We start from the raw sequence: 14,095 nt of genomic DNA on the forward strand, positions 1-14,095 counted from the left end.
ACCACCTTATGAGATAGATACTCAATATTTAATACCATCTTCCATGTGAGGAAATCTGCCAGACTACAGTAAACATGAGTGTAAATATGTGCATAACTATAGAATCTAAATATATCACAAGCACCTTTTCTCAGAAAGTTATGGAAGGATGTGCTCTACCAAATAAGGGAGTAAACCAAGAAAGACCTGAGATCCAGGAAACAAAAAGAAACAGAATGCACAGGAGTGGGATGAAGGGAAGTCCATTTAACAATTATTTATTGAGCCTCCCTTCCATGCCACGTACTGCACTAGACACTGGTGATTCATCAGTGAACAAAACACAAAAGTCGCTGCCCTTGTGGAACTCCAGTACCACTGGCAGGAGTGGGGGAAGAGTGCAAGTATAATGAACATGCAAATCTTATGGCACATTAGCAGGCAATACGCGCTGTGGGGAAGAAAGAAAATCAGGCAAATGGAGTTGCAGGAGTGCCCCAGGGAAGAAAGTACATGTTTAAATGGGTGGTGAGGAGAATAAAAGCTGTCAGCAGGGAGCACCTGGACCCAAGTGGAGCAGGGTTCCAGAAGATTCCAGAAAAATACTGTACATGATAGATTCCCACCACATAGAAAGTTGAATTGAGAAGCTGACAGAGAGATTAGGAATATTCCCAAAAAATAGCTGTACCAGAAAGGAAGCACAATCGCAGTTCACTGTGGACAGCGGGTCACGGGGCAGATGAACAGCAGTTCATTGACACCCCGCTGGAGGAGAGAGGGACCACTCCCTGGCTCTTATCTGACTCTTTCCTGCCCAGAGCCTCTGTCTGGAGCCAAAGGATGACCTTGGGCCAAGGATGCAGTGACTTGGCCTGACATTGTGAGGTCATGTTCTGCCCAGGGAGGGGCAAGATGACCACCTGCAGGGGCTGGGGGCTGTGCAGGTACAGGGGGTGCTCGCTGGCTGTGCACCAGGTCCCGGGCTCTGGCAGGGCTGTGGTGGCTGTGCTGCTTCTCTCAGGACCCTCACTCCTGTCACCCTCAGGGCATAAGGGAGGAAGCGGGGTTCAGAGCCTAAGGAACACTGGACAGCTAGTGTATTAGTAACCTACTGCTGTGTAACAAACCATCCCAAGATGTAGACCCATAAAACAACAAGCACGTTATCTCGTGGTTTCTGTGGGTCGGGAATTGGGAGAGGCTTGGCTGTGTGGTCTGCCCTAGGTGCGCTCATGTGGGTGCCATGCAGAGGCAGCCAGTGCCAAGTCATCTAAAGGTTGGAGTACGGCCAAAAGATCCACTTCCAAAGAGGATTATTTCCACACTGTGGGCCTCTCTGCAGGCAGTCTGAGTGTCTTCGTGCCACGGCAGCTGGCTTTCCTCAAGGCCAGTTATCAAAAGAGAGAGAACCCAACCAAGATGGAAGCTGCAGTGTGTTTTGTAAACCAACTCTGGCAGTGAAACACCATATCCACTGGTCCCACACACAACCTGACAGAAAGTGGAAGGGGACACACAGAGTGTAACTTCCAGGAGGGTCCATCACTGGGGAGCCACCTTCAAGGCCAGCGGCCACAGCTACTAGTCATGGGCAGAGCAGGGGGTTCCAACCTGCCAGCAAGCAGGGAGACGGGGAGAAGCCAGGCAAGAAGTGCAGCCCAAGCCCCCGCCCACTGCCTCAGGTTTTTGAGCCTGTAGAAGGCATTGCACCATAAAGCCCAAGAACTCCGCAGGCAAAGGCCCCAGCCTGGTTTCTATTTCTAGACCAGAGGAGGGCAACCTGTGACCCTGGGGCCACATGTGGCCTTCTGTGTCCTTGAGTGCGACCTTTTGACTGAATCCAAATTTTACAGAAAAAATCCTTTTAATAAAAGGATAGAATTGAGACTGTCCCTGCAGCTGCTCTGCAGGGTCTGGAAAACAGGACGAAGGAGAGGCACAGAGACCAGTTAGGGTACACTCAGCTGAGAGAAGGGGGGCTCTCAAAAGACAACTGCTATGGTTTCCTGCCTCTGCCCCGAAAGTCCCTGCTCACCAAGCCTGAGGCTTCCAGGATGCATTTGCTGGTGGCTGCAGATGCTCGGATGAAAGGTGACAAAGGAATCCAGTGGTTTCCAAGCCCTGTGGGCAAATGTCCTCCTATGTAAACCATGCCAAGTGAGAAAAAAATTTGACTGGGAATCGGCAACAAACAGAAACTTGCATGAGATCTCAGGCAAGTAACTTGCCCTCCCTGAACCTCAATTTCCCCAGCTGTAAAGTGGGCTCACTCCAAAAACTGGTAAAAGTCCCTAGCGGTTGAGAACATCCATACCCATGTGGGCCCAGTATAATCCCGAGCATTCCCAAAAGATGAGAGCAAGAGATAGGAAGAGTGGGGGTCGCAGTGATGCAAAGTGAGCCACACTGCTGGCCTTGCAAACGGGAGGGGCCCCATCCAGAACACCGGCAGCCCTGGAAGATGAGAAAGGTAGGAAATGGATTCTCCCCCCGAGCCTCTGGGAAGAAACAAAAATCTGCCACCACCTTGATTTCAGCCCGCTGAGACCCATTTCTGAGTCAGCCTTGCAGAACTGCTAAATAATAAATATGTGTTGTTTGAAACCACTAAGTTTGTGGTGATTTCGTTCCAGCAGCAACAGGAACTCATTCGGAGGGCCCTTCTGTATCTGTCCTGGGGCCAGAAACCCACAGGGCCAAGAGGAGTGCCACAGAGTCCCTTTTGGGTCTGGGCTCCCAGAACGCCGGTCCCCCCACCGCCAGGTGCGTCCCCGCTGGGGTGGGGAGGGGTCTGGCCAGTAGGTTAGGGAGCACCCTCCCACCTTAGGGAATACTGGCCACCCTCTTACGCTGGCGAGACAGACCCACACAGCCACACCTGGGGAGTTCTCCACTTGCGTTGTTCCACTTAAAAGCAGAGAACAGCAAAGCAATGGCAAAAGCGCAGACCCATTCAGAAAAAAAGCACGTGACGTAAATGCGGTAAAAGGCGCAGCACGATCAGGGTGGAACGAGACACGGGGCTAAGTCCAGCCCGGGCACCCCACCCGGGGGCTGCGAGCTGGGAAGCGGGGCCGAGGAGACGCCCCCGGCCTCGGGTCGGAGCACAGCTGCCCTCCACGATCCTGGTGCCACCCCGCGCTGAGCCCATCCAGCTCCGCGACACCAGACCGACCCCGAGCCCGGAAACCTCCGAGCAGGGCGGGGCCCAGAGGGACGTGGGCAGGGCCCCGGCCCGCCCTTCGGCCTCCCCGCCCGGACAGCGAGCGCAGAGCTGCGGCGGGGCCGGCGGGCTCTCAGCTCCGGCCCGCGCCCATCGACTGCACGGGAGAGCGACGCGCCCACCGCAGTCCTAATTGGTCCCCCGCGGGGACCCATCCCCTAGAAGCCCCGCCCGCAGCAGGCGTGTCCCGCGCCGCATCCTTCCCGGACTCGTGGGGTGGGCCCGACACCCGGGCCGCAGGACGGATTGGGCAGGGCCAGATCCATCGCGGGCATCCTGCCGCCCGGGTCCGCCACCGTCCTGGCGCGGTCGCCGCTGATTCACGCCCCCCGCCCCCACACCTCCCAGCCAGGTTCTCAGGTTCGGACGACCTGGAACCCCTCCACGAGTCACCGCACGGCCCCGAACGCATGGCCTCGCTGCGCTCGGAGCCCAGGAAGCCCGGACGGTGAAATGGCTGGCTGTGTCCCTGAGCGCCGGGACTCGAACCCGCGGCCGGCCCGGCACGCCAACTGGAAGGCCGCTGCGCTCCCAGGCCCGGCCACCAGGCGGCCCTCGCAAGCCGAGCAGCGACTTCCCGGCCCAGCGCTGTGCGGGGGGCGCACGCGGGGTCTCTGGTCTCCACTCTGTCCAGGGCGCGACGGGCAACGACGCCAGGTCTCCCCAACACGTCCACCTCCGCGCCATCCCACTGGAGACGCGGGCAGACACCTGGGCGCCACCTCCCCGTCCGCAGCCTCCCGCCTGGACTTCAGGGGCTCGGACTTCAGGGGCTCAGAAAGAGCAGACCGGGGCTGTCGGGGGCGCGGAGTGTTTGGGGGTACAGAATTTCAGTTTGGGAAGATGGAACAGTTCTGGAGATGGATGGTGGCCATGGACACACAATGTGAATGCACTTAATGCCACTCACTGTTACAGTTACCAAAAAAACCAAAGGACCCCCCCCCCCCCCCCCGAGCATTTCCCCCCCCTACCTCAAATAAAACCCACACTCCTTCAGCAGCCCAGCGCCCGCTCACTCCCCAGGCCCCACCGGCTTTGTTTCAACACACCAAGGCCCTGCCTGGCTGCCAGCTCTTCCCAGTGCTGGCTCCTGTCACCCCGGGGGGCCTGCTGCCCACCCATCTCAATCAGCTTCTCCACCAGAGAGGGGGCTTGGTGGTGAGCTGAACAGAGCAGGGCGCGCCAGGGGCTCCCCAGCGCCAGGACTGCCAGGGGCTCCCCAGCGCCAGGACTTGGTGCTGGTTTCCCCACCTGAGAAATGGGATGACACAGAGGACACCTCTGGATTTCTGGTAAGAGGAGGAACAACACCAAGTATTTACAACCAGCAAGGGAGGTGCGAGCCCTGCTCAGCTTTTAATGTTTGCCAAGAAGTCCGTCTGTTCCCCCCTGCCACCGCTATCCCATGGACAAGCCTCGCGGGTGGGCTCTCCCCTAGGACTTGGCACATTCAGGAGTTGGCCAGCCCCGGACAGAGGGCCCATCACTGTCCACGGTGGACCCCTGCACCCCGTGCCCCTCAGGTCAGGATCCCTCGGCACACTCTTGGACTGATGGTGAGCACCCTGGGGGCATGTGGGCTGAGACAGGTCCCCTGTGCCCCCACAGGTGGTCCCTGCCCAGGCCCTCCCTCAGCCCTGGGCCAGCTAGGCCCTGCGAGAAGGCCATTCGCCCTCAAACACAGGTGGGGGCTGGACACCATCTTTGTCACTTTGGGCCTGCAGACATTTCCTTTGGTGGGCTTTTGCAGCAGAGGCAGAAGGGAACAGTGGCCAAGCCAGGTGCAGTGGCATCCTCAACGTCCTGCACTGAGGACTGCAAGCACCCGTATGCAAGGGGAAGGGGGCCACCCATCCCAGCACCCAAAAGTCCAGACAACCCCAGACCTGGGGCTACACCCACCCACCCCGACATCTGCCCCCCATGTTCTGGTCGTCCTCAGAGCCAGGGAGTCCCCAAAGCCCACCAGCCTCGAAGCTACTCAACAAGCCCAACAGCCCGTGCTCCCCCCGGGGGATGGGAAAGTGGATCCGGGGTGTGCTGCCAGGGCTGAGGGAACAGGGAAGGCTGCAGGATGACACCAACAGGGCAAACGGTTTCAGGGCACAGGACACTGGCCCAGCTGCCCACCAACACCAGACAGGGTTCCCACACTACCTGTGCACTGGGACACGGGAGAGCTCTTGGAGATCAGGCCAGCAGATGGGGTTGTTGAGAGAAGACGCCAAAGGAAATGGAACCTCGATTACGCACCAGGGCTGTGAGGTGGTGTGACTGAGCGCAGGGCAGGCCAGGGAGCAGGGCTCGGGCGCTCAGGCCACTACCTCCTGTACTCAGAGGGTCCTGAGGCCAGTGTGGACTCCTTCCCGAAGGCCAAGTATTGCAGTGCAGGCCCTGGCACTGTGCCACTCCCTGTGCCAGGCCCATTCCTGCCAGCTCTGCCACCTCTGCCACCTGCAGCCCATGGCTTCCACCCCATGGTGCCCGCCCTGACCCGCGTCCCCATCTGCCCCATTCATTGCTCATCCTAACGTCTTCCTGTGTGTCTGCAGGCCTCAGGCAGGGCCACCTACCAGGGAGGGACCCTGTCTCCTCCACTGGGGCCCCACAGGCCCAGGCTGAGCTGGAATCCAGCCATTCCCATCCCCAAACCACAAATGCTGTCCCCAGAAGGGTACCAGAGCAGGAGCAAACAGCAAGGAGCCGAGTGTAGAGTGCAAGCAAAACCCAGAGACGGGCGAGTCCCTGCTGGGTGCACGTTTATCCAGTCGCCTCCGGAGTGGCCACAAGAGCCGTGGCCGTCTGCCTGGGGCAGGGCTCCACTCGCTCCCTGGAGGCCAGCTCCCCGACTGCTTGGCCCTGATGAGTGTCCAGCTGGGGCCAGGTGTCCTCTCCAGCCGAGGTCCTCGTCACTGCCTGGCCTCCTCTGCCTGCCACACCAGCTCACCCGAGATGTAGGTGGCCCGAACATGGAGGGAGTCATCGAGCACCACGAAGTCTGGGTCAGAGCCGGCCGGTGAGGAAAGGGCTGGGCAGGGCCACTACCCCACCTCCACCTGGAATCCTTCCCCACAACCTGAGGCTGGCGGGGAAACTGAGGCCCAGGACACCCTGCCCCATCACAAACTGACAGAGGTGCTGAAACCAAGAGCTCCAACTCCCAGGAGCTGAGGACAGGAACAATGCTCCCTGCAAACCCTTGCCCGGCCTTGGCCTGGACACCAGAAAGCCTGGCCTGACAGACACCAGGGACCAGGCTGAGGCTGGTAGCCAGGCAAGGCCGCCTGGGAGTGGGCACCGAGGAAGACCCACCCTTCCCATCCCATCCTAGGCCCCCCAAGAACTCTCACAGTTGCAGGCAAAGCCAAGGCTGCCGGGCTGCCCTGCGCCAGCCCTCACCTGCGTCAGCTCCGAAGTCCAGGGTCCCCTTACACTTCTCCAGCCCCAGCAGCTGTGCAGGGTGCAGGGACGCAGCCTCCAGGGCCGACTCCACACTGCAGCCTGCTCAGGGGACAAAGCTTGGTGACAATCCCCAACCCCCATGGCTGTACCAGCAGCCCCCACTCCCCACAGCTCCAGAGCTCCCATCTCAGGGACTTTGTGGCAGGTTAACAAGGACCCCAGCTCTGAGTGCTCAGAGGGACAGCCTGTCATCCTGGGCACGAGTCACTGCGTGAGCACATGGGCAGGACCTTGGCGAATCCCCAGGGGCTGGTCCATGCCCTGGGAACCCACCAGCCATAGACAAAGGATGCGGGACAGGGCCTGGGTGGGCCCCACTCTTCCCTCCAGCTTCTCCCAGATGCAGGCGTGGCCCCGACGCGCACGCTCGGCACCGGCCCACTGACCTGTGGCCTGCAGGAAGTGCCGCACGCAGACGTCCATCGGCGCTATGCTGCCGCTCAGCGTCGTGGTGCCTTGAGAGCAGAGGCCGGGCTCTGAGGGGCTGTGGGCCACCAGGTCGTGGCTGGGGTCCAGTGGGCAAGCAGGGCACATTTGGGTTCTCTCCTCCCACCACAGAGGGGCAGGGGGGCTGTTCTCACAAGGGCAGTGAGTGAGGCGGGTGCCACTCACCTGCCACGTAGGCCGTCAGCCCGTCCACCTCTACCTCCTGCTGTCCCAGCGTGTGACGGCCATTGCCCAGACCCAGGGCAGGGATGGCATCAGTGACCAGCACCAGCCCTGGAGACAAGGGAACCTCATGACCTGCCTGCCGGCCACCGTCCCCTCCCCTCCCTGCCCCGCCCCAAGGCTCACCCTGGGGATGGGCCCGGTGGGCGATTCGCAGGGCGGCCGGGTTGGTGTGTGTGCCATCGGCGATCATCCCATAGAAGATGCCACGGCCCGGGGGCAGCTGGTCACTGGTCAGGAGCCCCACAATGCCTGGGTCACGGTGGTGGAACTGCACAGGGTCAGGAGGAGACGGGTGGGCAACAGCAGAGCCGAGCCCCGTCCACCTCAGACCCCCCAGGGGAGCTGGGGAGGCACTCACAGGCAGCATGGCGTTGAAGAGGTGGGTGATGAAGGTGGCTCCACTCTGCACCGCTGCTTCTGCTGCCCGCAGGTCAGCCACCGAGTGCCCTGGGCAGGGGCCTGGACTCAGACTCTGCACCTGGCCCAGGACCCCTGGCTGCCCCCCCATGGGGACGGCCCCACTCACCTAGAGACACACAGATGCCACGTGCTGTCAGCTCCCGGATCACCTCGTGGCTGCGGCCCAGCTCGGGGGCCAGCGTCACAATTCGGACGTTGTCCAGGGGCCCGTAGGTGGCCAACACATCGTGGAAGGCGTTGGCCTCAAAGGAGCGGAGGTGGGCCTCGGGGTGCGCACCCCGCTTCTCACGGCTGATGAACGGACCCTCTAGGTGCAGCCCTGGGGGAGGGGCCAGAGCGGCTCTAGCAGGGCCCCCACCCCGCCCCAGCCCCTCACCTCACCCCCTACCCTCCCTCCCCAGTTGGGCATCTGGAGGGGGAGGGGCTGCCAACAGGTGCCCCAGGAGCCTCCCAGGGTGGGGTGGGGAGGGGGTCAGCCACTCACCGAGGACCCCTGCCCCATGGGGACCACCACTCGTCACAGGGATCTGAGGAAGGACCTGGGGGGAACCAGCTGTTAAAGCCCTGCCCCCATGACCCAGTGTCCAAAGGTCACAGCCCAGCCAAGGTCAGAGATCACAGGTCAGAGTTCAGGGCCCAGCCCCCGCTGGCCATCCCTCAGGTATTAGAAAGTGGCCGAAGGCCCCCAACAGCGATCAGTCAGGAAAAGCACAGCCGCCACAACTATGGGATCCGTGGCCAAGGGCAGGGTAAGGATGGTGGCCGGACCATGCCCTCCTCTGGCACTCCCCACCCCAAACAAAACTAAGGGATTTTTAATAGGGTCAAACCCAGGGGTAAAGGACAGGAGGGGGCAGCCAGACTCAGCTCAGCAGGCAGACACGGGGCAGACACTGGGTGGGCGCACGCAGTGGGGAAAGTGACCCCACGGGCCCAGGCCTTGGCAGCGCCTGGTGCCTTGAGACACGGGGTGACGGGGACCAACAAAGGAGACTCACTAAGGAGTAGCTGGGTCCCTGCAGCTCCCGCCCCAGGCGCACCCAGCGGAGCATACACAGAAGTAACCGTGGGCCTCTGTGCAAGGGGGAGTTTGAGGCACGGCGGGGAGCAGGTACTTAAGTGGAAGTGTGTGTTCATAAGGCCCTCAGCAGGCACCAGCCAGGCCTGTCCTCTCTTCTCCCGGGACTGGACCAGCCCAAGAGAAAGGACCGAAGGACTGACCTACGACTGTCCCCAGGAAACCCGCCACCAGGCTGGGTGCTCCCAGCCAGTCTGCTGGTGCCTGTTCTCAAAGACAGCACACAGTCAAGTTTGCCAGGCAGCTTGGGAAAGCCCCGCTAAGGAGACACAGGGCACAGCAAACGAGGACGGAGCGAGTGGGGGAAGCCAAAACCCAGAGGACACAAGGACAGAGTAAAGAGCCATCATTAATACCCTCAAGGTGGTAAGAGGTTTGCATCAATGAAACAAGAACTGAATGTTAGAAAAAGGAACACGGGGCAGGGTAGGGGAGGACAAAGCAAGCACTTCAAAATTAAACGTATGAGCCAGACACAGTGCATACACCTGCTGTCTCAGCTACTCGGGAGGCTGACTGCTTGAGCCCAGGAGTTCGAGGTTACAGTGAGCTGTGATCACAAGACTGCACTCCAGAGTGAGACCCCATCTCTACAAAAAATTATAAAATTAGTCGGGCCTGGTGATGTGCGCCTGTAGCCTCAGCTACTCAGGAGGCTGGGGTGGGAGGATTGCTTGAGCCTAAGAGTTGAAGGCTACAGTGAGCTGTGATTGCATCACTGCACTCCAGCTGGGGAAACACAGCAAAATAAAATAGCAAAATTAAAAAAAAAAAACAGTTGAGGGAATGTCCAGATAAAAAAGTCAAAGTCAGCTGGGCGCAGTGGCTCACGCCTGTAATCCTGGCACTCTGGGAGGCTGAGGCAGAAGTTCACTAGAGGTCAGGAGTTCGAGACCAGCCTAAGCAAGAGTGAGACCCCACCTCCACTAAAAATAGAAAGAAATGACCTGGACCGCTAAAAATATATATAGAAAAAAAATTAGCTGAGCATAGTGGCGCATGCCTGTAGTCCCAGCTACTTTGGAGGCTGAGGCAGGAGGATCGCTTAAGCCCAAGAGTTTGAGGTTACTGTGAGCTACGCTGACGCCACGGCACTCTAGCCCGGGCAACAGAGTGAGACTCTGTCTCAAAAAAAAAAAAGAGGCCGGGCGCGGTGGCTCACGCCTGTAATCCTAGCACTCTGGGAGGCCGAGGCGGGTGGATCGCTCAAGGTCAGGAGTTCGAGACCAGCCTGAGCAAGAGCGAGACCCCCGTCTCTACTAAAAATAGAAAGAAATTATATGGACAACTAAAAATATATATATATATATATAGAAAAATTAGCCGGGCATGGTGGCGCATGCTTGTAGTCCCAGCTACTCGGGAGGCTGAGGCAGGAGGATCGCTTGAGCCCAGGAGTTTGAGGTTGCTGTGAGCTGGGCTGACGCCACGGCACTCACTCTAGCCTGGGCAACAAAGTGAGACTCTGTCTCAAAAAAAAAAGAAAGTCAAAGAGAAAGAAAATGAAAAGAAAAAGTAGGGACCACATCCAGGAAGCCCAATAGTGGGCTAACAGGACTCCTACAAAGAGACAACAGAGAAACTGGAAGGAAAAAAATCATCAAAAAAATAACACAAAAAAGGCAAAAGAACAAAACCAAAAATTGAGCTTCCAGATTGACAGGCCTGCCTACAGCCAGCAAAATGGATGAACTCCCCTGTCCCCAACAGTGTGCCACGCTGAGACTTCAGGATCCAGGGACAGAGGAAAGATTCCTTAAGCTTCCAGAGAGAAGAAACAGGTCACCTACAAAAGGTCAGGGATCAAATAGTTTCAGACTTTTCATTTGCAGTCCAGGAAGTTAAAACACAATACAGCAGTACCTTTAGAATTCTAAAGGAAAATAACTTCTAACCTAGAATTCTAACCCAGCCAAGCCATCAGTCAAGAGAATAAAGACTTTCAGTCCTTCAAGATCTCAAAAACTTGACCTCTCGTGATCCTTTCTCTGGAAGTTACTGGAGGATTTGCTCTACCAAAATGAAGCCATAAACGAGCCAAGAGAAAGACATCGGACCCTGGGCATGAGAGATCCAGCAGAAAGAGGCCAGGGGACATCCCCAGGTGAGGGGAAGGGAGTTCCCAGGACAGCCAGTGTCGGGAGGGCAGGTCCCAAATGCTTCTGCAGAAACACAAAATTGACAGACCCCATGGTGAGTCTACATAGCCCAACAGAGTGGGTCAACGGAAACTTGGAATCAAGCTAGTAGCTAACAAATTAAGGAGACAACATTGACTCCAAGGAAAGCAGGGTCAGCAGGTAAGAAGACATAACTGCACCACGAGCCTCTCACAGTCCTGCTGCCTGATCCACGCAGTCGTACCTGGGGAGAACGAGGGGACAGAAAAGGATGAAACGGCTAATCTTCAACTGTCCTGGTGGGAAGCCACACAAACTGCCTGAAACTACAGAGCTGAGTGGAGACACCAGCTTATTTTTTAGAGACATGGGGGCAAATTCCCAAGTCATTTGAGTTGAAAGTGACCGTCCCTAGGGTTGGAACTGGTTGGGACAAAGGGCTGCTTTTTCCTAACAAGCCAGGTGGATATACAAGTCCACTGCAGATTAGGGAAGAGATAATGGCTGAGTTTCTCCAGAGCCTTAAAGAGGGAAAGCAAATGAGCACTAAATAGAGGGAGTGTGGAGCCAGAGGCAGTGGCCTGGCTGCCACCCTGAGGAGGTGCCTGACCCTGGCTCAGCAAATAGGCTTGAAGCAGAGAACAACGTAATCAGATCTGCCTCTAGGTATGGCAGCAAAGGGCAGGGCCAGAGGATACCACCCAAAAAGGAGCAGGTGGTCTCAGTGGACCAGAACACGGCAACAAAAAACCTGGGTACCATCCGGCAAAGCTGCCATCCAATTCCACCCTGGGTGAAATGGGCCCTGGAGAAAGGTGGGGGAATGAGCCAAGTGAAGGGTTGTCTGGTTTCTAAGATGATACAGCAATTAAGTTTTCATATCCAGAGTCCTATACAATTTCCATCCTCAACAGTTTTACGCTCCGCCTCCCAAGGGCTTCATCTGGGAAGTGTTTGACGAGGGTCTATAGGGTACCTGGACTGCAGCAAATATGGGAAGAAAACGTGCTACTCGCCAGACTCCTAGGCACGAAGAGCAGGCGGTCCCTCCCGTGCACAAGCATGGGCGGTGTGCCCGGCATGGCGGGCAGGTGGGCAAGGCCTGGCCAGGGAGTCCTGGAACCACAGGCACCAGGAGAAGGCCTTCCAGGCAGAGAACCCGGGGCAGGAGAAGGGAGTGTGCCTGGGGAGAGAGAAGGCTCAACAGATAGGAAAGGAATGCTACAGGGCGGGCGCAGGGCCGGGGGTGACCTGCTGAGTCTCACATCTTGGAAAAGTCACTTGGGAGGGCCCATAGCCTGGGAGAGCAGCTGGGAGAACCAGGCACCGGTCTGAAGCCAGAAGACAAGTTTGGTTTTTCGACAACTGACTCTGATGGGAGAGTGGTGGAAAATCCCAGAAAGACATCCATAGCTGAGATCTACCGAGTGCTTAACCAAGCCCAATGCTGAGCCCAACGCAACAATGCTGTCACGGAGCCCATCCCTGTTCCCGTTCTCGCTCTAGGTTTGAGGAAACAGGGTCAGAGGGAGTAAGGTTGTCCAGGGTCTTCCAGCCGACAAGTGAAGTTAGATGCCAGGACCAAACCCAGAAGCCCGAACCCAGAGCCCACAGTCGGCCCCAACAGCTCCCTGCTCTGACTCTGCGTCCCAGAAAGGGACCCTGTGGGCAGGGTCATCATAACCCTGCAATGAATCCTGTACTTGAGAAAAAAAAAAGGCTGGAGCAATCAACAAAACTAGAACATAGACAGTGAACTATCTATGTTAACAGTATTAAGTATTAACTAAGTATTAATAGTGTCGATTTCCTAAACTCACTAGCTATCATGAGTGCATAAGAAAACACCCATGTTTTTAAGAAATAGTTAAGTATTAAGGAATAAACAAGCATGGCATATGCAACGTATTCCCAAACAGTTCAGAGAAAAAACAATAACATACCTACAACCAGCACGAACCTGAATAATAAAGTGCAGCAGAGAACCTGGATAAAAAATAAATACTTAAAGGAAAGCCAAACCGAGGACAGCGAACTCCTCCAGGGCGAAGGAAACTCCAAGGGTGGGGGATGCAGGCAAGAGCCGCACAGGAGCCCACAGGAGCCGGAGAGTCTCAACTGAGTCACAACCACCGACAGGTTGGGGAGGAAGAGCCTGACCGGTGACTGGTGTGGCAACCAGGAAGTCCCCACAACCTGGGTCAGGGGGCGCTTTCTGAAGCACGGAGGCAGGCAGCGAGCAGAGTGGGGAGGGCCTGCGCAGGTCGGGATGCTGAGCCAGCAAGTGTGGGGACAGCGGCCAGGCAGACGGACAAGTGATGGAGAAAGCCCAGCGGCGGGACCCCAGGCCCAGGAGGAGGGAGGCGAGAGGGAAGGCCAGGCCCAGGTGCCACGGGGCGTGAGCTGGGGCAGAGGGCATGGGGGTTGAAAATGAAGGGGCTGGCTGCTCCTGCGGGCCTCTTCGGCCCCCTTCGCTGGAGGCCGGAGTCTGACCTCACCTTGTGATAAACCTCCGGTGGGGAAGTGACCAGGGTGGGGCAGAAGGAGGTGACACCATGCGACAGGATCCTCCGAGCCACCAGGGCGACCCCCGAACCCACGTCCTCCGTGGCCTGGGAGAAGTCAACACCAAATCCACCTGCCACCACACAAAAGTCGGGGTCGCACGGTGCTCAGAGCTCCCCCCGGGCCCCCTGCCCCGCCCCGGGCCGCACCGTTGATCTGCACGTCGATGAAGCCAGGCGCCAGGATGCGGCCCCCGCAGTTCCGCTGCTCATCGGCCACGAGCCGCTCCTCGAAGAACAGCTTCTCCGGGTCCAGGATGCGGCCCCCGCGCACCCACAGATCCTCCCTAAGGACGGAGCGGCGGGCGCTCGGATCGCCGCCCGACCCCGCGGCCCCCGCCCCACCAGCCCGCGCCCCGAGCCGCGCACCTGAGCAGCGCCCCGCCCCGCAGGATGCGGCAGTTGGTGAACTGGAGCACCCGGGCCCGTGCCGCGCCCTGCCCGGCGCGCATCCTGAGTCGCGGCGCCGGGAGCCCGCAGAGGCGAATCCCGCGCCCGCGCCGAACCGGGAGCCTGGGCGCCGCCGCGCCCACGTCACCCTCAGCTGACTGGGCCGGCGCGCCACATGACT

The 14,095-nt window shown here is 58.4% G+C and overlaps 1 protein-coding gene across 3 annotated transcripts; it reads right to left on the reverse strand.

Moving 5' to 3' along the window:
- Positions 1-4,511: 4,511 nt before the first annotated feature.
- Positions 4,512-14,042, reverse strand: AMDHD2 (amidohydrolase domain containing 2). 3 transcript variants are annotated; one of them, XM_069486265.1, is made up of 11 exons: positions 13,894-14,042; positions 13,675-13,811; positions 13,459-13,598; positions 8,247-8,301; positions 7,869-8,081; positions 7,701-7,789; positions 7,466-7,610; positions 7,283-7,390; positions 7,057-7,125; positions 6,608-6,709; positions 4,512-6,206 (listed from the first exon to the last, which is right to left on the reverse strand). In XM_069486265.1, the coding sequence occupies exons 1-11, from the start codon at positions 13,974-13,976 to the stop codon at positions 6,118-6,120; spliced, it is 1,230 nt and encodes a 409-aa protein (XP_069342366.1). In that variant the 5' UTR covers positions 13,977-14,042; the 3' UTR covers positions 4,512-6,117. The 3 variants fall into 3 exon arrangements, with proteins under 3 accessions (XP_069342366.1, XP_069342364.1, XP_069342367.1); XM_069486263.1 differs by having other exon boundaries at positions 7,057-7,241; positions 7,279-7,390; XM_069486266.1 differs by lacking the exon at positions 7,057-7,125.
- Positions 14,043-14,095: the final 53 nt, after the last annotated feature.

Source organism: Eulemur rufifrons, chromosome 14, assembly GCF_041146395.1.
Source record: "Eulemur rufifrons isolate Redbay chromosome 14, OSU_ERuf_1, whole genome shotgun sequence".
NCBI classification, from domain to species: domain Eukaryota; kingdom Metazoa; phylum Chordata; class Mammalia; order Primates; family Lemuridae; genus Eulemur; species Eulemur rufifrons.